Source organism: Triturus cristatus, chromosome 2_1 (assembly GCF_964204655.1).
Source record: "Triturus cristatus chromosome 2_1, aTriCri1.1, whole genome shotgun sequence".
In the NCBI taxonomy this organism is placed as follows: domain Eukaryota; kingdom Metazoa; phylum Chordata; class Amphibia; order Caudata; family Salamandridae; genus Triturus; species Triturus cristatus.
In genome coordinates this window covers 211,962,001-211,988,580 of record NC_140581.1, presented here as the reverse complement: position 1 = coordinate 211,988,580, position 26,580 = coordinate 211,962,001, and the positions used below count along the sequence as shown (strand labels likewise).

The window sequence follows — 26,580 nt, the reverse complement described above, 5'->3', positions numbered from 1 at the left end:
TTGCATCCAGGTGTTTATAGCTGGGCAGAAATTGGGTTGTAGTTGAAGGCAGTGCGAATTGTTCTCAGTGGCGCAGTATGGTGTTCAGTGGGGCAGAGGATGTGGCACTATGGTCAGAGCTGCTGAATTTGGAACTGGGTAACCAGTATTTATATATCCTAGAAGAGGAGTTGGCCTAACGGCTAGGGCGCTCAACCTCGGACCTGGGGAACTGGGTTCGAGTTTCGGTAATGATGCTGAATGATTCTGGGCAAATCACTTAATCTCCCCGTGCCTAACAACAACAACAAACAAAAAAAAATGAATGTGTGTCCTCATGTAACGTAACTGGTGCTATGTAAAGCGCACTGATACCTGATTGGATTCGGGTCAAGATTGCGCTATATAAAACTCTTCAAAAAAAAAAAAAAAAATGGATCAATAAATTAAAATCTTTACAGTAAAAAGCGATCGACATATAAAAGCTAAAAAACGTAATACTAAAAGCAACTGTTTATCTTAAGTAAAATTGAGCACAGGACCCCTGTGCCAGCATGATTGTCCCTCCCCGGGGGTTATAGTCAAGAACTAGGTTCAGCCTTCATGAACAGTCCACCAGACCACTCTCCTGAGGGAGCCCATTCCCATGCTAGACCTTAGAAGGCTCTGCAGGACCTTAGAAGCCCTGGTGTCTTAGCACCAGCAGGTGGACACTAGTGGGGGCAAGTGTGGGTTAACTTTGAAGGTCTGTCCACCAAAATCCATGCTGAAGTTCACCTCCAGTCTTGCAATTAGGTCTTTGAAGCACCACACCCTAGAGCGACTGTGACTCTGTCACTGAGGTCACAGGACCCTTGAGCAGGGCAGCTCTAGGGTGGTGCAACCGGTGTGATCGCACCGTGCGCTGACTTCGGTTGGCGGTGTAATGTTTGCAAATATATTATGTTTCTAAAAGCACTTGCTGCCTCCTTCCTGGCCTCCAGCAATTTTCGGCAACAATAAAACTGCCATGATAATTCTGGTGATTAATGTTCTTTGTAGAGAGAGATGGAGTTTTGTCAAGTGGAAGTTTTGACTCGTGGAAAAGTAGCATAGAGGGTTAAAGTGCCTGCTGCAGAGAACATGTACCATGCAGATCACAAACTGCACAAAATGTAAATAGGTCAGTCGGTTACTGCTTTTGTCAGAGAGATCCTTTTGGTAGTTGCAGTTTATGTTAAAATCCTAACATAGAACAGTGAGCTCTTAACTGTCATTTTAGAGCTGCATGAGAACTACAAGGTATAAATTAGAGTGTTATGTTTTTTCCCCAGTCTTTGATTATCCTAATGTTGCAAAAAGGGTTCATTTGGATAGAAATCAATTCTGATTATTAAAGAGAACCCCCAACCATGGTATTACGTTCTAAATTCAGAGTTGCTGTTTTTCCAGACCAATCACTATTAAACTATGCTGCCTACTAGTATAAATGTCATGCGACTCCTACACCTTGTAGTCCTTTGTCTCATGTAATATTTCCTATACAGTAATTTACACATGTATGATTGGCTCTGTGTAATGTATGTGATGTAAAGTGTTCTGACAACCTACACTGGTTTCAGTGGCGCTGTAAATCAAATTAAATGCATCTGAGAGAGAGTGTGGTTATGGAGACTTGAGGAGCACAGTTAAAGGGTGGTAGTGAGGGAATCCGAGGCGAAGGGAGTCATTGCGGGGCACCAACAAACATTGTTGCACAGGGCTCCACTAGTGATAGTCGGCCCTGCCCTTTAGGCCAGTCCGCCTCACCCATTGGTACTTCCATTGGCCTTGTTTCAGCAGTAGTAGCTGCAACTCACCAGGGATCGTCAATGAATGCACACCAAACTAAGTTCACAAACTTCATGGCCTCTCTGCTTCATGCACAAGCATTTTTAACATGTGCTGCCTGCTTTGGGGCACTGGAATTGTGCAGCAATGGGGGGAAAATGATGCCACAGTGTTGACTAAATTATGCAGCAAAAAAAGGCTGCATCGTAATGCAGTATATTTTCTGATACTTTATTATTTTGACATGTTTACACATGCTAACAGTCTCTGCAAAGATGTGAGCAGTGAGAAAGGTGACCAGTCAACCTTTGCAAAGGGTCCTCCACTTCTCAGAAACACAAGTCACACCCTTTAGTAACCTTCGATCCGTTTGAGCTACAAACAATTTAATGGTTAAAATCGCCAAATTATGCAGCAGATGATGCATTATGTGGCAAATATTGCATAGCCATAATTATATAGTAAACATTTGCAAACTAGGATATTTTGCCATTCATGTTTGAACTGCTCTTGTAGAAAAAGGGAGAAATGCTGATAATAACTCGTATTATACCTTGAATAGATGTTTATCCATTGGTTGAATTAAAAAGTTTGATAAGCTGTAACTGGGTAGTGAAATGTCAAACAAATACTAAAAAATAGATTGATTTGCTCCTTCTGTCCACACCTCTGACTCCGCCCACTGACCCAATCCTTGGGTTATTCCCGCCCTCTAATTCTCCGCCCACAGTTCCCTACTTTTTTTCCCCAGTTCGACCACTGCAGACACACCTTCTCCGTGCATCCTGTTGCTTCTCCCTCAGTGGTCCACAGTGTTTAGCTACTCCTGCAGGCTTCCCACCAACATGCCACTCACTGTGGTGTTATGGAGCAGGGCTTAGTCCCGAGCTGTTGTCCCCGCGGCGAACTACAGAAGAGAGAGAGTGCTGACACAGGAGCTGGAGTGCTCCCGCCGGCGTACTTTCAAGTAAGTGGTGCTCGTTGCCCAGTGCTGCTGTGCTGCCTTGTAGCCCTAGTAACCGGGATCACGACCCCTTGCTGCCCCACACTGTCCTTAATGACCGGGCGGAACAGCTGGGAACAGCGGGTGCTGCTCCTCCTCACTTGTTCCTGAGCCCTAGCTCGCTCCTCCTCCAGGCGCTGTGCGTAGCCGTAACAAATCTTACTTGTGGACTTCTTGCCTGAGACTTGATGTCTGTGCTTGTGTGAACAATGACAGGATGTTATTGGTTTACAAAGGCATGAATCGATGTTGAGTGTTATAGAGTTCACATTTCTATATGGTGAAGAAGTGAAAATCACCACAAATGTAGTACTTGGATTCTCCTTGTGACTACAATCATTCGGCCTGCTGAAGATACAATATGATAGCAAAGTTGTCAAAGGAAAATGGGGCTATACCTCCACATAAACTACATTTTCAAGGTATGGAATTAATCATCTCTGCAGATTAAAACACCGGAGAAAGAAAAGCAAGTGCTTTCCAGTGTGACAACAGGACACCAGCAAAACTCCAAGGATTAGTCTGAGCAGGACCCCCTTCTGAATGTAGTGGTTTAAGGTATGATTTTTTACTCCACACTGCCCCATATCTATACTGTTGTAGAAATCTGAACCCTGGATGAGAAAAATGGTAATGGGTTAATTCCTCCTTGAGGAACCAATTCTTTTTGATATTAAAAACTTTGTGATATTAGAATTATTTGGTTACAGTACCCTAAAAAATGATAATCGATATACCCTGAGGTATTTTCTGCTGAATAACCTAGGGGCTCTAGGTATATGATTTGAATTGATCAGTAACCAGTGCATCTTCCTGCAGTGTGGTTCAGCTACATGGACTCCAGCTCCTCTAAAGATGCACTCTTGCTCTGGTTTTCCTTGACAGTCGCAGGCACCCCATAACATCCACTGACTTGTATATGGGGCCAAGAGACCTCCTTCAGCCAATCTGGAAGTTTTGCTGTCCTCCTGCTACCATCACAAGTGTTTTGCAGGGGCTGCATTCTGTTGTTCCAGGCTGATGTGTTCGAACATTAGCTTCATCCAGGGAAGCAAATAATCCTGTTAGACAAAAAGCGTCTGTCTACGGTGGCTGCTGTGAGAAATGGATGTGTTCTAGATGCTTCAGGACCCCAGTCTGCATCCAGACAAGGAGCTTGGAGAAAAGCCTCAACGTTTGAATATGTTTCTATCACTGCATTGATTCTCCGTGACCCCAGTGCTGCGTGACAGTCGTGGCTCATGACCAGTGAGGAAATGAGTCCTCACTATCGAATTGAACAACCATCTACATAGTAAGGGTGGCAAGACATCTAGAACACACGTTGGGTGTAATACTGATCTATGTGAAGTGTCCTTACTTCGACTTGATTGACCAATAAGGGCCTATTGGTGTTATGGCCTTTATTATGTAGAAACCCAGTCTATATCTTTTTTTTTTAAACTGGCTCTTTTAAAAAGCGTGATATGGCTCATGCGGATTCTGAATGAAGCGCTTTATTTGAAAGTAGGATAAACACAAATCCAATTTGTAGTTAGTGAGAAAGGTTGCTCAGAAACCTTTGTATTGTTCAAACAATATCAAATATATATATATATATCAAATGTCAGGTCTTAGAGGCAAGAAACTGGCGGCTCTTCTGGTGCTTTGCCATTTAAAATGACATCTGTTTCATGCGAATAAAGATGACGGTAAAGCATGTTGGGCTATGTACTTCTTAAGCACTCGTATCACACTTTATTGATGTAAATTATTTCTTTATTATGCAACATCCAAGCCCAATCAATCGACTAGAATACTTTAAACTATATAGAAAATGTGCGTTAAAGGTTGGTCCTTTTCAATGAAGAGTAGCAATGCTTGATGGAGATTAGAAACTCAAAGGAGAGAAGAGGTGGGTTCAAATGGAAGGGTAGGAAGAATGGTCATGGTAGACAACTTGGAGTCTTTAAGGGTCACCAAATTGTCTGAGCCATACCGAGAAGCAACTCATCCTCTGAGGTATCTCAGTTAATTCTTTTTTTTTTCATGGAAAAACAATACATTTTATTGACTTTGCAGCTCAGGCAGGACTTCCGATTAGTAACTGTGTCGTAAGAACTATTATTTGAGTGAGTATCTAGTCCAAACCTTGTGGCTATCACGTCTTAAGGAAGCAGGGGGAGCTTGATTTATTAGCTCGTTTGAGCCCCCTGATATGTGAAGTAGAACTACCAATATCGAGGTTTCCAGGTGAAGGGGAAATAGCTTGTTTTGGAGTGCAGTTGTATGGCTGCATTTCAAGGTTCTAGATAGAAGGTGAGTGGCAGAAAGGCGTTTAGCAGAGTTAGGACTACTTGTGAAGGACCGGTTAGGATTAAGGATATACAGATTTTGATTTCTGAAAAGTGTGCAATGTTTATAAAGTTGTGAAGTTGCAAAATGTGCGGAGAAATAATTTTCCTCGACAGAAATGTTATAGCAGAAATTACCAGAATCTTCTGTTGACCTAGAATTTTCTTAATTGAGGAATGTGGATATTCTGCCAGGAAAACTTCCTTGGCAGGGATTCTTTCATTCCAACTATTTTAGCAAAAAGAGATATATATATATATCCATCCTACTGGCGGTCGCCAGTAGGTAGTTATAGTTAGGACCCTGTTTCCATAGGAAAACCGCAACATTCTATTTTGAATAACTTTGGCGCCGGTCGACGAATCCTCGCAAAATTTTCAAAATAGGTGGGGCGCTCCGCTCCTACCCTGAAAGTCTCGGGGGGATTCGTCAAGCGGGGGCTGAGATAAAAGGGGGGTCCCAAAACGCGTTTTTCCCATGCATTTTTCCATAGGACCTTTAGACACAGCTACATCCCGAACGGCTGAACAGAGTTCCTTGAAATTTGGCAGAGAGGTAGTCTACAGGTCAAGGAAGTGCCTTTTGTAGGTTTGGTGTAAATCTGTTCAGTAGATTCTGAGAAAATAGCCTTTAAATCAATATATATATCTGAGCCAGCTTACGGTGCGCTTACCGTACGCGTACGGTGACGAGCGCGATTCTGATTGGCTGTTCGATCTAAGTAAACATTCGAATCGGTCGAAACCAGGAAGCGGCGGCCGCCATTTTCTCTCTCGCACTCTGAAGGGGGCAGCATAAACAAAGTCAAAAAACATCTAAAGGGGTAGTATATTTCGTTCTTAACCACCCAGCATCGATATAGGTGTCCCCCAAAAACCCCCAAGGCCAAAAAAACAATTTTAATTTTTTTTCGAAAAATCGCCGATTACGCGTACGGTTAAAATTATAAAAAAAAAAAAAATTATCCACACTTTCCCCACCCCGTGTGCAAATGGTGCACGAAGGGCACCATTTGTGCATGGCATATTTATTTCAAGGAAACTAAAAATGAATACCTTTCACAACGAAGCACATAATATGTCCCCCATGTGCGCACGGTGCGCGAAGCGCATCGTGCGTACATGGCCCATCCCGCGTAACGTGGGCACGCGGTGCGCGCAGCGCACCGCGTGACCACTGTGCGTGCACGGCACTAACTGCGTAAAGTGGGCGCGCGGTGCGCGAAGCGCACCGTGCGCGCACGGAACTAACTGCGCTAACTGGGCGCGCACGCCACGAATGGCGTAAAGTAACTTAGCATTTAAAAAACCGTACAAATTCACTGAAAAAACCATAGGTTTCACACACGTTATAGTTAGGAATTAGCATTTAAAAAACCTTGCAAATTCACTGAAAAAACCATAGGTTTCACACAAGTTATAGTTAGCTGTACATTTCACTCGTAAAAAACCAATGAAATTCCCCCGTTATAGTTAGTGCAGGCAACTATAACTCACGCGACCGCAATCCTCTGCTGATGACATATGTGTCTTTATGAAAAAAAAATATTTGTAATATATGTATAGCTAAAATTTAATGGAAGAAGACATGGGCAAATAAGTGTCTAAATACAGTATTAGCATCAGCAGAGGATTGCGGTCGCGTGAGTTATAGTTGCCTGCACTAACTATAACGGGGGAATTTCATTGGTTTTTTACGAGTGAAATGTACAGCTAACTATAACTTGTGTGAAACCTATGGTTTTTTCAGTGAATATATATATATATATATGTGTGTATATATTTTTTTTAATCGTTGGCAGGGTTTTTATTACACAAAAACAAAGCTGGGCAATGTCTGTGAATTAAAATATAAAGGAACACCTTTCTTCGAATATTAACATATTTCCTGTTTATCAGAACACTTTTACTAGTTATTTTATTATTTATCTTTATTTATAAATGCACTAGATTTCACTTCTCCATTCTGCAACATCTTCAAAAATAGAAAGTGAATTTCAGGTTGCCCGAGTTAAACTTGCATTTATAAAACTAGGTGTTGTGTGATGGTGTACTTGCCTGCAGCTTTTCGGTTCATTACTGTGTTGAATTATTAAGGAGTTATTGAGGTACTATCAGTATATAGTTGTTACCCATAAATATCAAGATGAATTTAAAGTCTTGTCTGTACTAATTAGGAGCAAAATTCCACAAGTATTTTGCAAATCAAGTTAAACGTATGTGCCCAAAATGAGCTATTTGTACCAGTGAATCCCTAATCCTGAGTCACAGGTATTGGTTGGTGGTATTTCCACATTCACAAATGTAGCCTTGTAGTTTTTTTGACCATTTTAGTTGGCCCTCTCAAGAGCAACAATACGCAAAGCTGGCCTTAGAATGCCAGGCTCGCCCATGCCAGAGCTCTTCACAGAGCTGTCTGCATTAAGGTTATGCAGCAGTCTCCCTCCGATCAGGAACTAGCGATTAAGCTTTCATTAATCATATTTAACTACAGCCCTCATTCACCTGTGTTTTACACCTGCCCAAGTCTCTTCGCTCCCATTTCCCTACCCCACCCACTGCCAGTCCTCGCCAACTACTTGGTGTCGCAGTTAAAGAGCTAACCTCTGGGTGATTCAGGGAAGGTAGGGAAGGAACAAAGATGCCTGTGCTCGGAGGCCTGTCACTTCTCTGATGTAATCAGCCAGGAACTGACTTGCAGACACAAAAGGGCCACCTGTTGCCTCGTTTTATTTAGCAGCAGTTGAAAGGGTGCCCAATTTGGTTTCTCCCTGAGCGCTAGCAGGACAAAGGCCTGAGAATAAGGGTGTGTTTTCGAGTTGGAGAGGGGATACCCCTACATTTAATAGTACTGTGAGATAAGGTCATGTTTTTCCATTGGAGAGACTAAGAGTACATGTACATATTGCTCGTTTGACTATTGGAGCCTGCTCTACTGTTCTATTATTCTTGGTACACTTTACTCCAAATCTACAAGTTCACATTTGTGACATTCAAACACCCTGTTGAGTAAAACTGAAACAATATTATTTTAAGAAACATTTCATTGTAATATTCTTAAAACATAAATATGTTTTTCTTGTTTGTTTTTACAGAATAAAGATCTGAAGCAAAATGTGGCAAATTGGTCAAGCAATCAAAAATTGAAAATTTCTAAAGGCGTCTCTGCAAAGTAAGATCATTTTTCTAGCTATATACTTGAAGAAGGCCAGTGTATTGTTTAGTGTTTGTGTTTATTATTGTATATAATACAAAAACATGAATGCAAATTATAATAACAATAAAAATCCAGAACATGAAAGATCGTAAAGCAGTAAAGCAAGAACATTTTCGCACCTTAAGGGTGCAAACATCATTGATTACAAAGTAGAAATTAGAGAAAATATGAGGAGTTTTCCATTAATTAAAATGTGTGTTTGCCTCTTCACCAGTAGCCACAGGGACCATATAAAAGAAGCAACTGATGTATATACCATATCTTCATTCATTCTGTAACATAATGCTAGATCATAAAGGTATGGTCTTATGCCATATTTCTTAAAATAGTGGGAGAAGCCAATTTTGCCTTGGCCTTTCAGTTTTGGTTCAAAAAAGCAAAGTATCTTTACCTTCCAAACTACAGTTACAAAGCACACCACTTACAAAATATTTTTCATGCTTTGCACATTAAGCTTCGGTAGGGAGGATCCCTGGCCTAAGGGCCTGATTTAGATCCAGACGGACAGGTTACTCCATCACAACGGTGACGGATATCCCATCTGCCGAAATATAAATCCAATTATATCCTATTGAATTGATATTTCAGTGGTCGGGATATCCGTTACCATTGTGATGGAGTTATCTATCCGCCAAGATCTAAATCAGGCCCCACGTTTTATCTATAAAGTGTGTATTGCCAGGAATTGCCACTGGCCAAGGTAGGTCTCACACCCAGAAAAACTTTCCAAAGCCAGGTAATTCTCCACTTAAGGCACCAACTTTGGGTTTGGGTATTCTACTAAGCTTGTATTACCAGTATACCTCATTAACTGTTCTAGTGGAATCTACGACGTTATTCCGCCGCCTTTTTCCCCGCTTGGAATCACAATGCGGTTGTTACAACGACAGCGTTGTGATTCCGCATACCATTACTCTGCAAGTCGGAACAACGACTTGCGGAGGGGGGAGCTGGATGTTGGAATAGTATAATTTACTATTCCAACTCCAGTCTGTGCGGACACTAGGGAAGGTGTTGAATTTTAAATCCAACACCTCCCCCCCTCCTCCGCAAGTCGTTCTTCCGACTTGCGGAGTCATAGTATGCGGAATCACAACGCGGTCGTTGTAACGACCGCGTGGTGATTCCAAGCGGGGAAAAAGTTTCGGGGTAAACGTTTATCGTTCTAGTGGTATTGAGACCTAGTGAGGTGGGGTTGTCCCTTATATTATTAACCCTCCATTCTAGAAGCAGGTCCTTCACATTCCTTGCCCATTGAATGCCATTTGTTTTTTAGAAGGAGATTCATTCTAGCAGAGACCTTAAATATGAACTAACAAGATGGTTCCTATTCAATCATATCTAGGATAAAACAGGATGTAGGGCAATTTAATTTCTAATTGTTTTCATACCGATCTCCAAATTCTAGGAGGTCAAGAGTGTACCAGGGCCTACCTTTACCAAAGAGAGCAAGAAGTTATTCTCTATTAGTTGTAGTACGATTGCTTTAGTTCAACCCCACATTTCAGCACCCTACAATGCTACTGTGACCACTTCTTGCTAGTATGTTACTCCTCACGTTTGGCAACCAACTTTGTTTTAAAAGCAGAAACTGCAGTTGAAGACTGAGTATGGCTACATCCTCTTCTATTTGTGAGCACCAGTCAAGGTTATGATAATGTATACTTCGATAATCAAGTGGATCACTCTGTCAAGGGGCAGCCCCTTCACCCACGGATGCCTTCTGAGGAGGGGGGCAGATTTCATCAGTATAGCTTTTGTCTTAAAAATTATAACGGTTAGCTCTGTTCACCAATAGAAGCTAACAAATGAATCAATCAACTTATATTTCAAATTCTCAATTAAGGATGATCAGACTGTATCATCTGCGTAAGGAAATAAGAAATTTTGGATGACACAATGTTTACAAATATGCTGAATAGAAGATGTGCCAGTAAACAATCCTGGTGCATTACTGTAGGAATTTCAAAGATATCACTTTGTTGTGGATGCCTGTCGATTCCAGAGTGTTAAATTGTGATCCAGAATTTGGGTTTATTTGAGAACCAAAGGCTGCTTTTGGGTCAACAAGAGTGATAAATTAAGGCATTCTCTTTATATGAAAATATTTTTCACAGATTGCATTTAATTGAAGCACCTTATCCACAGTCCACAGCCATTTTGTAAATCCAGCTTGAGTATCTGCAATTATGTAGTTTGCATCATTACAGATTTGTAGGCAATTAAATAACACCCGCCCATTCATCTCTTCAGCTTCATCCAAAAGGGAGATAAGCCTATAGTTGGCTGGATCTCTACAACTAAATTTATTTTGCAGTGGTACTATGATAACTGATGGTCCTGATGAAGGGATGGGATCTTTTGGCATCAGAAACGGCTTATTGGAACAGGTTGCGGTTTGGGGCAGGAGGGTTCTCCTTGCAGATAATGAAAGGAGGGTCTCCCTGTTTAAATTGAGGCCCTAGAGGAGGGAGCAAGTACAAAAATCTAGTATGAACCTCTAAACCGGCCTGTATGATTCTTCAGCAGATCTGTGTAGATTCTGTATTTCCCAATCTAACTATTTAGAGGTTTGTATTGCCACATAATTTTCATAGAATCCACTAAAATACAGTATTATAGACAAAAATAAATTTTTATTTGTTTTTACTCTTTTTTCATCTTGAGATAATTTATACATTTTTTGGAAAGTGAAGCTAATCGGTTTTCACACATACTTTAGAATACAGACATTTTTACAAGAGATACAGTTATCAATTGTCAGCATACTTGGGTGGTCGTTCGCTCCTAATTTTGAACGTCACTACATCTCACAGTTGCAATGCGGACGCACTACCTTAAATGCCATATTACGTTTTTCTCCGCTGACAGCGTTATGCTGTAACAGGACGAACTATTCTAAATCCAATGCGCATCCTGAAGAATGACAGACAGGAGGAACGCCGACACTGCTGCTTGAATGTGAAACCCTTTGGGAATGGGAAACCGTATTTGAGGTACATCAGATGACCATTAAACTATACTATTTTATGGTAAACTAATGTCAAAAGACAACATGACACAAAAATCTTCCTTTTGTAGAATTATAGGTACCGTCCCATTGACAAATACCGGCAGCTGTACAGATACACTATAGTGTGAGAACATATGCTCACATCCAGACCTTTTAAGGTATCTAAATAGACACTTTAATTACAGCCTCTTTAATGCCACAATAGATTGTTCCTTTTTGTCTAAGATTCTCAAGTCTTTGTTTATTACAGAAATACCAAGTACCGCTTTCTTCAAGAAATAGCAGATTTGCAAGGCCATATACCTATATCTCAGGAGATGAATTCATAGGTATCTTCTGTGCACATTCTTCCGTTGATCTCTATAAATCCTTTTTCTGGGACCTCACTTTTCATCAGTCACTTGTTTTCATATTAGTCTTCTTCACTGTTATGCACAAATTACCTTTGGGTCGTCTCTGAAGTTCCACACTTCACTTCTCGACGCATGTTCCCTCGCTCTAAAAACTCTACATCTAAAGCGCATGATAGCTATTCCCTCCTTGTAAATTGTAAATTTAAAATGCAAATTAATGTTTCCCTACCATTTGCCATTTACAAATCCCTTGTGCTTATTTCACAGACACCCCGACATCCCTTTTTTAACATTCCTACTTGCTAATCCCGGCAGTTGGTCCTGAAGAAGGTGGTTCACCCACTGAAACGCGCGTTGACCGCCAAAATTGCCAATATCGAAGATATTGAAAACCAGCAACTTCCCTATTTTCAGTCAACTGGAAAAATCTGACCAATTCATAGTTTTAGCCTTCTATCTTTAGACTAATTTTCTTTACTGTTTTCTGTTTGAATGCAAGCATGATGTATGAATGGATAGTAAATGCTTTTTTATATTGTAGATGTCTAGGATGTCTTTTCTCACAATTATGCTTTTTGTAAAAATGTCTGTATTCTAAAGTATGTGTGAAAACCGATTAGCTTCACTTTCCAAAAAATGTATAAATTATCTCAAGATGAAAAAAGAGTAAAAACAAATAAATTTATTTTTGTCTATAATACTGTATTTTAGTGGATTCTATGAAAATTATGTGGCAATACAAACCTCTAAATAGTTAGATTGGGAAATACAGAATCTACACAGATCTGCTGAAGAATCATACAGGCCGGTTTAGAGGTTCATACTAGATTTTTGGGTTCTCCTTGCAGAGGCTGTAGGCGGCATCGAGGAGTCCAGGAGAGGACAGCTCACTGTGGACTCGGGCTTTGGAGCAATGGGGAACCTTGCTGAAACCAGTGGGCCACTTGGACTATGGCTGGAGGTGTCTGGTGCAGAGGTGGAACCGGGGCAGGCGTCGCGGTTCTTCAGGTTGCAGAGTCTTTACTTTGAAGTTGGTTGCCTGGTAAACCGGTCCGCTGTTCTCCAGAATCTTGATCTTTGTTGAAGGCAGGCGGGTATGGCTGGGGTCAAGTCAGTTGGTGTCTGCAGTCGTCTTTGCTCGTGAGACTCTGTAGTGTCCAGCTCTTCCTGGATCATCAGGAAGTGAAGTTCAGGGTCTGAGGATGCAGCTACTAGATACTAGATTTAGGGGTGTTACAAGAGAGTGACGGGTATTGACCAATGGGCTCCTTACTTGGGGTTTCTACACCCTCTACTATGCCCACCTCTTGAGGGAGGGTTACATAGTCCTAGCCCTGATTGGATAAATCCCACCATCTTCAAGATGGTGGGCACCGTAAAGCGTACTTCACTTCGCCTCCAGCACCTGAGGGGTGGAGTTGGCAGAGGAGGGCACACCTCCTATTCTATCTAAGTTTTCCTGCTGTTCTCCCACCAAAAAGGGGGTGAAGACAGGAAGGGGACCTGCTCCCTCTAGCAGCAAGGCCTTTGAAGCCTCTGGCCATCCATGGCTCTTCCTGACCAGGGGGAGGTGTGAACACTTCCACTCAGGAAAGGCATTGTTCTCAGCCTCGGAGTGTGCAGGCACTCTCCCCATGAGGTCCGAACAAGTCTGGTGGTAGCAGGCTGGCTTAGGCCAGTCGGTGACCACACTAAGGATTTGTAGGTTTCAGAGGACCCCTCTAAGGGGTGTCTGTGTGCACTTTTTAAGAAATCTGACACTGGAATCAGTGCAGGTTTAGTATGCTGAGATGTTTTGGTACCAGACATCCCATACTTCAGAGAAGCCATCATGGAGCTGGGAAACGCATAATGACAAGTGTCCAGCCCATGTACTTACTGTGGCTTCCTTTGTCACTTACAATATCCGGGAATCGACAAGGATATTGCAGGGGCATATTAGCTCATGCAGATATGTCCTCACAGGAGATGTATTGCACCCTGCCTTAGGGCTAAGGACTGCTACAGGGGTGTCTTGCCTATATCTTCTGCATAGTCTGTGGGCCTGGCACACAGGGATGTGTGTCATGTCAACTTTTTAGTTTTTTCTGCACCAAGACATGCAGCCTGCAATGGCAGAGAGCATAGCTTTAGTGAGGGGTCCCTGGGGTGACCCAACCAGTGCTGCAGCCCCAGTGGACTATCTTCAGTACCCAATCCCTAAGTTCCCGGGGTACCACCTACTATGGACTTCCATGGGTAACTGAAGTGGTGCCAATTGTGGTATAGTTTTAGGGAAAGAACACTGGCACTTGGAACCTAGTTAGCAGGGACACAGTACTCTTCAGTCAAAGTTGCATCAAAAGCCAGGCAAAAAGTGGGGAGGTTACTGCAACAGAAACCCACTTTCCTACAATCAGTGATTACATTTGTAGAGCTAAAATAATCACTAGCCTGTCTGGTCTGACCAGCAGTGGATTGTGATCATTGTGTAGTCTGTCAACCACCATTTTCTAGCCTTCCATGTTGATTAGGATATAATCTATCAAGATTGTTATTTCCAGGACTAAATGTGGAAATTGGAAATAAGTCATAAATCTTCTCCTTCTGTAGGTTTGTCTTTTCTCCAGATTTACTATCTCGGGGACCCTCCCCCCCCCCCCCCCCCCCCCCCCAACTCTCATCCTCTTCAAAGACTGCATCTTCAGTGCTCCCCTTGGTTTGGTATGGGGTATTAAAGACTCCTCATGACAAGTGTGTGGTGTTCTTGATTTTATTTCCTTTTAAGCTGCCCCATGATATTTTCCAATGTCTCTATGATGTCCTTTTTCCCAGAGCAGGAACCTGGGGGGGAGGGGATAAAAACTTTCAAAATGTCCACAATCTCCCTTGATGGTGTGGCTCTAGTCAACCGTATATGTAGAGCATATGATGATGCTTTGAGAACAGGTAGTTTCTGTGAGAAGTTGGCCTGGTATATGCTGTTCACTAGTTAAAGTGGAAACATTGCACCAGTACAATTCGACTCTTATGGTAGTAGGTTTAAGACAACCTTTTAAAGAAAGCTATCCTAGTGGTAGCTGTGGAGAGCAGCCTTCAGGCTAAGTCTTTAGTGGAATGTAAAGCAGCTTGTTTTACCTTATAATCTCTTGAATTACTAAATGAAAGGACACCACACAGGTGTATATATATATATATATATATATATATATATATATATATATATATATATATATATATATATATATATATATATATATATTACTAACAACTCTCTGCTACTCTCTTTGAGATTAGAAGTCCGGAACATATGCACAAATCAACATTTCACAATAAGTAAGTTAAGCACAAATATGGCTGGGGCCCTAGGGGCGTAACAGACCATATACTAAAAAAGAGACTTGGAGATAATGACTTGTGAGGGGACAAGGCCTTGGGCCTTCAGAAGCGCTGGGACCCTCACTAAACCACCCAAGGCAGGTAAGTAAAGGACCCACGGGGGACGCATGCAGTGTGAGAACACAGCCGCGAATCCCAATTGACTTCAATGGAGCAAGTCACGATTGGAAATTTAGAGTTTAAGGATACTTCGGGAGAGTCTACAAGCAAGTCACTTGCAGGGTAAGTAGTTCTAGAGCCAACACCCACAGGAGCACCGTAGTGCTGGAGTTACCTCACCCAGGGAATCCGGGTGCATAGGTGTCTTTTGGTGTCGTGTCACGGCGTAGTTTTCAATGGGCGCCAAAGAAGACTTGCTGCTTGTGAAGACAGGAGAAGTGTCCGGTGGAATCCAAGGCTGGATTCAGAAGAAGGAAGACCTGAAAGCAGAGGGGACAGTGTTCAAAGTCACTTGGCAGTGACCTGGGGCGAGGAAGATGGATGCCCACAGTCGTCGGGTGATTTCAGGTGATCCACGGGTGTCTTGACTCTTCAGCCACGAGGTCCAGGAGGCGTTGACGATGACCAGGAGCTTGATTCAGTGTGTCCCACGAAGTCTGCAGCTTACTGCGGTGTCGACCAGATTGGAGCCAACAAGCCTTGGTAACAGCAAGTCTCGTGGAAAGGATAAAAAGTCAGCGGTGCAGACCAGCAAGGTCTGAGGGACTCACCCAGCGAGGGTAAGTCAGGGCAGGCCTGGGGCAACTAGGGGAGCCCTTTGGAACTGTAGTAAAGCCTTCTGGGGACCCACAAGCCAACCGGCAAGGGATCGCAAAGACGCCTCGGGAGGATTCACTCAACAGGGGCCCGCGGTCACTCGGGAGGGGGTAGGCCTCTGATCTTCAAAGGGAATCCTGCTGGAGGCTTGGACCACACGTGGTCCAATGCACATGTTCATAGAACGCCGTGAAGGGGTTGCACTCGAAAATAGTGCACGGTACCCAGGGATTGCGGTTCCTCGTCACTTGTGGGGTCCACTTGCCTCAGCATCACTGGGGACTCACAATGGTTTTGGAGAAGTCAGGAAATCCTCTTCCTGGGCTGCAGGGACTACGGACTCCGGCGGGAGCGGGAACGTTTGCAACCATTGATTGTAAGATTTGGTGCCTGCCAAGCAGGGGAGTCACTCCTTGACTCCAAGAGAGATTATTCCGTCTTCCAGAGGTAATGGAACGTCAAAGGTCCAGGATTCTTCTTCAGAGCGTCGTCCAGGGATATCTAGTTTGCAATGGCAAGGGTTCCCTAACTTATACTAGAAGGAAGGGAGGGACCAGCTCTATGACCCCTCCTATGGGAGGGTCAGGGGATTGGGTGGCTACACCCACTTTCCTTTGTCCAGTTTCGCGCCAGAGCAGGGGCAGGTAGCCCCTGACCGGTTTAAACTGGTGTATGCACAGAGGAGCCTACTGCTCCCCCAGTGCAGGACTTCTAAGCACTCTAGGAGTGCACCCACCCAGCCCCAATACACTAAACCCTGTCTGGGATGTGGTCACACCTCCCTGTGACAGAATACATATTGTTGGTCCTCCTCCACTGCGAGTTTCGGTCATCAGCAGGAGGGCAGCCCAGTGTCTGTGACTGGTGGCATCCATTTTGTGATGCCAGGGCTCTTCAGGATTCTACTGCGGTTCCACAGTAGGTACATGTCTATCCCTCTAGAAGGGTGGGATCATACTCCCACACCAGTTACTGGTGTGGGGGTATGATTCCAAAGCGTTTGACACCAAACACGACAAGTTTTGATGCAGCCATTCCAAAGTTAGCATTAACCGCGAGGTTATAATGCACTTAAGAGTATATGGTTTGACTGCATTCACAAACAGCCCCAGAGAATAGACTCTGAGAGCTGCAGAGGGGCCCTGCTCAGGCAGAGGCACCCCCTAACATGGAAACCAAGCACCCTGCCCTCAGGATTGATAGGGCCTGCCTTAGGGGTGGCTGATAGGTTTAAATGTGTGTGCAGGGAGAGATCTAGTGAACCTATATCTCAGTGAGGAGTGCTAGCACCACCTCATCCAGGCTGCAGTAGCAGGCCTGTGGTGTCCGATTTAGTCTGCTTCCCAGGGGTGGCATAATACATGCTTCAGCCCCTGGTAGGCCTGTGAAGTACCTATGCCCTTGGTACCTAAGGTACCATATAGTAGGGGCTCATAAGGTACCACAGTATCCAATCACTAGTGCACCTAATATGCACTCCAAGTTGTTTAGAGAGAACAGAGAGGCTGGGGCCCTGATTAGCAGTGTCCCAGCCAGACTATAGCCAAAAACCAGTGTAAACATCAGAAAAAAAGTGGGGGAACATAAGAGGCAGATCCTACTCTCCTACAGTTTCTCTATATTGAATTGGAGTTTGGTTGAAACAAATAAAGTTCTAGCCCCGTCCATTGGTCCACCGCTGCTTTTTTATTATAAATATGAAATTCTGTAAACTCATCTAATTGTAATCTCCATTAACAACCACATCCCATTAAAAAGGCATGTATCTGCAATGAATAATTGCCCGCCATTCAAGATCGTTCATTTTTTAATTTTGACCTGCAATATTCCAGGACAGGGATGAGTAGGTTATTGGGATTTTAATCGGGGATCTCTACTTCTCCTTGTATGTTGTCAGTAGACGTGGCTGATATCTAGTTTACCAGAGAAAATGTCACTGCATTTATTGGCTGCTGCAGTATGAGATGGAAATTGGCAACCCTACCAAAGTCCCCATTCCTGCACAAGAGGAAGGCCTCACCCCGTCACACAGGTGTCCCGCAGTCCCAAAAGTTTGGTCTAAACCGAAGTGGTATACTGAAATAGTCTGCAGTGCCCTGGAGCTGACTGGCCTGATAAACAGTTGAAAAGGGACATAAACGTTATTATATAATGTAGTTAATGTCAATATCACAATGTCGGGTTAATGGGTCATGTTTGGTGTACAGGTAAAAATTCTAACTTAACAAGGTGGGAACAAATATGTGACTTGATAGACAAGGGCAGGTGAAAACCCTAAACTTGGGTAATCATAAGTTCAGATTTATAAGGCACCTGAGTTTGTCTAATGTGACCACCGTTTTCCATTTGATAGGTGTCTATTTGTTAAGGTCGATTATGGACACATGGTAGGAATGTTTGGTGGTACAAGGTACAGTAATGAGACATTTGGCTGCTGGTAATGATAATAAACAAAAGCACACTTCCAACTTAAATCTGTAGCATTTGGGCTGTCAAAGAGTTGTTTTGCAGTGACGTGGAAGGGCAGGATAATGCCACCTGAGGCCTTTTGGCTTCTATACATGAACAATTAGGCAAGCAAAGAGGCACATATAAGAAGAATGGTAGTTGAAAAAGTTATTTGTGATCTGTTGTATGGTGTGTTGATGGTGTCATGTACGGTTTCATTGAATCACTGGATAAGGACACTAATCTCATGTGCCCCTGATTCTGTTGGCGGAATTCGGCTAAACTATTGGTTTAAAAATGTGCTGTTCGAAATTCTGTTCGCAGAAGAATGCCATGACTGTGACACTCAAATGCATTACAAAACTATCTTATCGGTTGAGGTGCAGAGCCAACTTGATGTAAATTTGTTAGGTGCCTTGCCTATTTAGGATTGTAGATATCCATCTGAAGACTCTTGTTCATATATTACCAGTATTTTGGCCTTAAAAGCAGCGAGGACCAAACTCATTCTGGGGAGACCAAATGTGTTTTCCAATCTGGAATAAAGACTGCAAAATCATCCAGATGTGCACAATGGTGCTGTGGGTTTAAAAATAACCAACTGTATTCTGTTTCTCTATTGGTCTTTTTAGTGGTACCGGGCTCATTCAGTGTAGTGGCCTGTGAGCAGATCTGACTTTGGAGATTCCATTGAGCTTTGTTAACTTAGCTGTGGGTGGTGGTGGTGGTCGGTGATGTATGAAACATTCAGCATCCTTAGGAATTGATGAAGCAAGGGTAAAATGAAGAAGTTCCTGGTGTGCTAAGGTGCGGTCAGAGTCCAAAATCGAATTTGTGCTGGCCCCTGATCCACATACTAATTGGCCATCCTTTGTGATGTCTTGATGTGAAAGGCTCTGATGTCTACTGTTCCGCAGCAATTAATCTGTTTGGTTGGATATCTCCTTAAAAACTATTTTTAGGGATGAAAATGCTCCTCCTGGGCACAGGTGCTGGTAGAAATGGAAAAGTTGCTAATTTCCTGAAGTGTCTCTCGTGGTTGGTTCTTATAGAGATGAACAGGCAGAAATATGCAGTGTCTTTAATGTAGTTCTGGTTTTTAACTGATCTTCTCTCAACTTTCCTTAGAGTTAGTTGAAAAATGTATAAATTAACTAAGCCCAGTCATCAGAGTCCACACTTCCAGCCCCTAGGGAGTAGGAAACCTCTCTATGCTTTCAGGAGCTGATTTTCTTTTCACCCCTATAAGAATCAAAACTGAACTGAGACATGTTGGTTCTGCTACAGATAGATGGACACGGTACTGCTGCTTCACAGCTTTGCGACACTTGGTTTAACAGCAGAGCCGTCCCAAGGCTCCAGTATTGGGCAGAATATGCATTAGTTATGAGGGAGGCATCAGCAGAGGCTTGGTCCTGACACCAATCTTCCATTCATGTTGGCAGGGAGATAAAGAGACTCCAGGATATCTGAGTTGGTGCTTCCTAGCTTGAAATTTTATATGAAGATTCTGGATGCATGGCAGATTCAAGTTGTTCAACTATAAAGTAAGGCATTTACCTGGATCTTTCACACGCCCATCTTTTGCAGCAGCAGGAGGAAGGGCATTTTCATGGCATTTGACGTTGTCATCTAAAATGTCTTGCAACAGATCCTGTGCTTGCCAGAAGGCTACAATCCTAATAATCTCGTTGCTAACCACTTTGTTGTGGCCATGTGAAGCTGCCTTACTCATCCTCTTAGAACAAAGGACTAACTTCTGCAGAAGGTGTAATCTTCATTCCGAGTGCTTATAGGAAACAAACCCTGAAAAATCTGTTTTTATAAGCATTATATGCTGTGCAGTCCTACAACTTTTCAAAACTCACATGATGTGGAATTTCAAAAATCCTATGATTCATTTTTACGACTTGTTTTAGCTAGGCTATTTTGTGCTAGTCTGCTTCTACAAAGTTTAAAACAAAATACAAATGTAGAAGAGGTTTAAAGGTTGGTAGAATGACTGGAAGCCACCATGCTATTCCAGGCTCTTTTTAAAAGTTATACTGTGGTCTGGCGGAAGCTATCCTTTGCTCCGCCCCATTTTACCACTGCAAACCATTTTCTATAGGAAGATTTGAAGGCTGCGTTACATATGTAGAAAATGACAGCTTCTCTACCTATAGGGCGTAACAAATTTTACCAGCGTGGCTACTATTTTGAATTTATACTGAAAAATAATTGGGCCGACCTCTGTAGAAACTCTGGGTCTGCCTTAAGCAGTGTAATATTCTGAATGTTATTACTTCTAAGCTTTGAATTTTTTACCAATCCATTTGTCAGGGAATGATTTTCAGAATGAATTATCAGCCACGTTTGCTGAAGGAAAGAGAAAAATCAGGCTGGAAGGTACCTGATCAGCATCTTAATTTGCAGGTATTATAGAACATCTGTTATTTATGGCGAGGGAGCAGCACATTAATCATTAAAGTCATGGAGGAATATTTTATTTAATTGCATTGATGTTTATAGACGATTATTTGCCTTGATTAAGCAGGTGTGGATTGCTGTTTTTCGTAGTGCATGGTGTCAAATAGATATATTTGGCATATTTAATGTTTCCTCTCTATCTGACTGGATCTTCTTAGGGTTTGTCAAAAATAGCATATCTAAGATAATGAGCAAGCTGAAAACCTGCAATCAACCACCCCTGGGGTGTTAGGCATGTAGCACATTACTCTCTAGTTAGACAGGGGCAGCCTCACTCCTTCCTAAGTTACACGTGAACAGTGCATGCAGAAAGGTCATTCCTAAGTCGTTCTGCCACACGCAGGAGCAAGTAATGAAAACTGCAGTTACACAGACATGAATGTATTTTATTGTAACCTTGGTGTGTAGCCTTAAAATCTGTTAGAAAAGCATAAACTATCCTAGTGGGCAATAGTAAGAAATCTACCTGAGTAGACTGGTCGAAGACTTGCATTTAGTTGCGGGTTGGATTACACACCCAATTTAGTCAAGGGGACTCCCCTCTGGTTAGTCAGTTCTTTTCTTTAAGTGTGTCCTCTAACTACCTGTCTTGTAGCGTGGTCAAGCAGACGGGCAGCTCTTTAGAGATTCATAACTGGTGTGGAAGGAAACACTTCATGTAGATTATGGGATAATTACTGGTTGTGGTGCACTCTTTGTCAGACAAGAGACCCCGATTCCAGGGCTGTAAGTAGACTAAGAATTTAGTGACTAATTTTGTGCACCCGAAGAATCTTCCACTCCTTACAGAGGTGCGTGTCCCACTTCTGATACCTAGGAAAATTGACTGTTTATTTTTAATAGAATTTATTTGCGAAAATTTGCAATAAAAATGTAGTATTTCTCTTCTATTTGCCACACACGAGCGTCTGTGTGGTTCAATACATCAATTACCCCGAATCTCCAGAGTAGAACAATTCTATAGCTATACTGTATAGGGTTTCCGTGGATGAAGCATCCATCGTCGAGTTTGGTGTGGAAATCGATGAAGCCTTTACCCGCGTACTGGTGAAAAGTGAGAATTGCTGCAGTGAAATACTCCACAGTCACTGATATGGCACAGAGAAGGAAGAGAGAGTTAGCGTTTTAAGGACAACTGAAACAAATGTCATAGGTAGGTTGGTCATTTCAATTGAGCAAGAGTCAAAAATTTGTTAACAAAATATAATTGAATAAGAAACCTCCCCCAGGCACAAATGATGGCAAATCCGGAACTAGACATTCCCCTGTCACTCTAAGCTGTCTTAAAAGCCGAGTCCCTTAAAAGTCCCAAAGGCCACCAGCGTTTCTTCCAAACTCAAGATGAAAGACAAAGGTATCTTTCCATTTTATGTTCCTCTGCCTACGTGTAGATTGAAATAAGAATGAAAAGTGTTTTTCCTCTGCTGAGAAGAGCAGTTAAGAAGGGCACAGAGATACAGTGTACTTTGTTTTTTGCAACAATCATGAGTAACTGTCTGCTTCGAGGAAAATGTAACGGGCCCTCGTGAGGCTATCCACGGGCCCCGGGAATGCACTAAATAATTGGGGCCACAGACTGTCTATAGGTTACAGACTCAAAATCCTTGTGCGGTCTTGGCCCCTTTATTATATACCCTCCGGCCATGTCTGGCCAGAGAACGTACATGGTGCTATATCCCGGTCATCTTGGCACTGTGGGCTGTGCTTAAATGATTACGTCCCTCCCCAACTTGGCCACAACTTGTGCTTGACAGAAAGTCTTTGGCTTGGCTGTGGATTTGGCCTCCGGTTGTAGCACAGATGGTTGGAGCAACTATCTGTGCCTCCAGATTCCTGCTCCGGCTGGGGGTTTGCCGCTGACCCATCTCTGGCACTCAGTGATCCAGCAGTGGGGTGAGTTGATGGAACTTCTCTTGAGTCAGATTGTGAGTACAGGTCCTCCTTAGCGACTTCCTCATCCTCGGATTGGGGATCATGCCGATTGGCCCTTCCTGGCAGTGATCATGGTGTCAGTCACGTGGGCGATTGTCTATATGCCGGGCTCAAATGGTGTCCAGAACTTGCACACTGGCCTTCGATCCTTTATTAGCACTAGGTCTCCTGGCAGTTGTTGTTGGGACTTGGAATGCCTCTTCAGGTTCACCCACTCATTGGTCCGGGCCCATTTGGCTGAGCACCTGCTGGTTTATACAGGCTTGGCACGCCATTGGTGGGAAATGGGGATGGTGTCCCCCTTGTGTCCGTTCAACGTCCATTCCCAGGGGGACCACTGTGTGGTGCAGTAAGTTGTCTCTCGGTAGTCTCACAGGAATTGGTGTAGGTGGAGTTCAGGATTAGAGTTTCCTGCCAGTGCAATACTGAGGGTCTTGTTCAGTGTACGCATAAAATGCTATACCTCACCGTTGGCTTGTGGCCACTGCGAAGTGATGCAGCAGTGTTTTTTATGCTTAAGGCTGTTAGCAGGTCTTTGTACTCTGGCCCCTAGAACGGCGGCCCATAGTCTGTTCTTATTTCCTGTGGGAGGCGAAACAGGGCAAAGTACTTTCCAGCACCGGAGCAACTTTCATGAAGGCCATTGACTCCACCACTTTGACTATGGGGTATTTAGAGTAACTGTTGATTATCACTACTGTGATCCGCCCATCTGGTAAGCTCCCAAAATCAAGGCTTATCTGGGACTATGGGATTGTGCACGGCTCCTCCGTGATGATGGGTGCTGGGGCTTCAAGAAGACTGGTGAGCTAGCATGATGGACACTGCGTCATGAACATATCTACTGCTGTCTCCAGGCCCGGGAACCAGACAGTCTCTCTCATCCGAGATTTCATCCAGACAGTCCCCTGGTGGCCTCCATGAGCGAGGGTTGTAACTCCGAGTTGGAGACTTCAGGGGATTACGATGCGTGCTCCTTGCAATATAAGGCCTTCGGCTGTGGCACTTAATTCTTTGTGTATTCTCCATATCTTCCCAAGGTGTTCTTTTTCTGGCCATGCCAGTTCTTGGCATCTCGCAGGAAGTTCTGCCAAGAGCCTTGTTGTAAAGCATCCATGACTTTCACCATGACAGGTTGGCTTTGGTTGCTTCACTGATTTCTGGAATATTGAGGGCTTGGGGGCATGCTTCTTGAGACACTATACTCACATACTCCTCTGTGGTGTCTGTGCTGTCATTGCAGTCATCCACAGGGGATGGGGGTGATGGGAGGGAAAGTCAGCCAGGTTCTTTGACCCTTGTCGATAGACTATTTCCATTTGGTAATGTTGCAGCTGGATGTCCCACCGTTCAATCCACGGTGGAGGTTGTGGTGCTGTGCCGCAGAATAAAGGGACAAGCGGTTGTTGATCGGTGACCACGTGGAACAGCCGTCCGCTGGGGTAAAGGTGGAAGTGACCACACGCCCACTTGATGGCCAATGCCTCCCTTTCTATTTGCGAGTTCTGAGCCTCTGTTTGTGTGAGAGCTTTACTGGTGAAGGCGAGTGGTGCTCACTTGCCTGGTTCCTCCTCCTGGGTGAGCACCGCTCCTAGGCCCACAGGGCTGTTGTTGACTAACAGTTCAGTGTGCCTCTTAGAGTCAAAGTAAGCCATTGTTCTTTTGCTGAGAAGTGCTTCCTTGATATTTTGGAAAGCGTCTGCTTCGCTGTCGCCCCACCTCCAGAGAGCATCTTTCTTGGTGAGAGTTTGTCGAGGTTTGGCAACGGTTACTAGGTTCAGAATGGACCGGCCACAGTATGTGGCCATTCCCAGGAAGCAACGTACTTCCGACACGGTGGTTGGAGCCGGTGCTTGCTTGACCGGGTGGGATTTGCAGGGATCCACCTGGACCCCTTCTTGGTGAAAGGCATAACCCAAGAACTCGATGGAGTTCTGGAAGAATGAGCACTTGTCTCGATGGAGGGTGACCCCCATGATCTGCTAGTCTTTTCAACTCTGCTCGGAGGTGCCGGTGATGTTCTTCAGCAGTCTTTGAGTGGCTCAGGATGTCGTCCCTTACATTCATGACTACTTGTAAGTCGGGCAGGGTCTCCCGGATTGCATCTTGGAAGACCTTGGTCGCGGAGGAAATTCCAAAGTTCAGCCCCTTGTAATGTCGTCGACCTAAGTGCACGGAACATGTTGTGATATAGCTACTGTCCTCCGTCAGCATCAGTTGGTGGTACCCGACGTTGAGGTCCAGCTTGGCGAACCACTGTGAGTCATTTAGGACTGCAATTATGTCATCCACCATTGGACTAGAGATGAGTCTTCTACTTGGTGTCGGTGAAGAGGTGACTTCTTAGATGCTCCTCTGGGTTTTTGGTCTTCCAGGGACAGTTGCCTTACCAATTTCGATGGGATCCACCTCCCTCGTGCACCTCGGCCTCTGGGCTCATCTCTACATTTGGTGGATAAGTGGTTGAGGGTGCCACTCTTCGAACACGACTGCTCCTGCGCCGGGCATTCTTCGAGGGGGTGTTCTTCATGCCCACAATACCCACAGCGGGACTCAGAGGGGCTGATTGTCTGGGTTTGTTTCCCCTGCCTCATGCACAAAACGCATCGGTGATTCAGTCTTCACTGATGAGCTTCTTTCAGGCTGCTGCATGATGGCTAGGTCCATTTCCATGGCCCTGGCAGTAGATGGGTCATGGGACCGGGCCAAGATGAGTTTGTCATCCAGGGTAATGTTTGGCTGTCGTAGGATGAGGCCCCTTTGTGCTTTGTTCCTGCAGCCTTGTATAAGTTGCACCCTTACTTCCTTTTGTTGGTCATCTGCTGTGCACCTGCTGGCTAGTTCCCACAGGCATGCGTAGAATGTGTCCATGGACCTCCTCCCTCCCCCACATTGCCAGGCTTGACGGAGCTTGAAGCGCTCTTAGTCCGGGTTAAGTGCGGGTCGAGATGCGCATTAAGCACTCTAACTGCTGCGTCATAGTTGATCGCAACCCTAGTGTCGGGCAGGTGTCTAAACAGCTTGTAAATTTACTCCCCGTGTAGTTGAGCAGGAAGGATTTCTTGATAGTGCTGTCGGTCTCACAAGTCGTGACAAAATGGTTGTCCAACCTGCTTATCCAGGTCTTCCAGCGAGGTTACACAGTGGCAGCGTCCACAAGCTCCCTGAAGGGTGGCAGGGTGCTGACCAGTGTATGTTGGGGCGTTGTCTGGGCGGGCCTTGTGGGGGCATGCCGTTGATGGCCTCATCACCTATGGCTGCAGTATCTCTTAAGCTCAGTTGGCATAGTTAGGAAAGAGACCTTGTGTCGACCAATGCTTGATAACAGCAGGGAAGTGAGGCCTGGTGGCAGTCTGGCAGGAGCCAATGCTTGTTTATGATTACCACAGAGAAGGGCAAAAGTCTTACAGCAACCGATGCCTATTTATGAGCACCAAAGAGAATGGTGCTAAACTCAGCGAGCATCAGGGCTTCAGCCATGGGAGCCGTGGAGCAAGTGGCAGGCAGGTCAACCCTCTGGGTGCTGGAGCAGGCGATGTGTTCGGTCAGGATCCAGAGGCCAGGAGGAAGGGGGGGGAAAGCCACTCCTGAGCACTTTTGTCAGCAGCAGGTGGTGCTGTGTGCAGGTCCGGCTGTGTCCGCGGGGGTGTATCCAACCACGCAGTCGATTATTAACCTTGCACAGGTGGAGTTAGAGTGGAGTCCGCATGCCAGGAGATGTCCCGCACAGCGAGATCTGCACAGATTACTGGGACCGAAGGCTCTTCGGCCCGGACGCGCATGCCAGTGACTTGGATCAGGTGAGGACATCGTCATTTCAGGGTGATCACTGCGAACTGCAGCTAAATTAGTAGGGCTAGGTGGCTCACCCTTGTCGCTAGTGTAGTGTG

The 26,580-nt window shown here is 44.3% G+C and overlaps 1 protein-coding gene across 2 annotated transcripts in view; it reads left to right on the top strand.

Annotated features, from left to right (window-relative positions):
• CCDC68 (coiled-coil domain containing 68) overlaps nucleotides 1-26,580 on the top strand; it is a 167,100-nt gene that overhangs the window by 126,206 nt on the left and 14,314 nt on the right. For both annotated transcript variants that reach the window (XM_085629985.1, XM_085629992.1), the window contains exon 10: nucleotides 8,220-8,296. In XM_085629985.1, coding sequence (XP_085486111.1) covers nucleotides 8,220-8,296 — 77 coding nt within the window. The remainder of the gene's footprint in view (nucleotides 1-8,219; nucleotides 8,297-26,580) is intronic.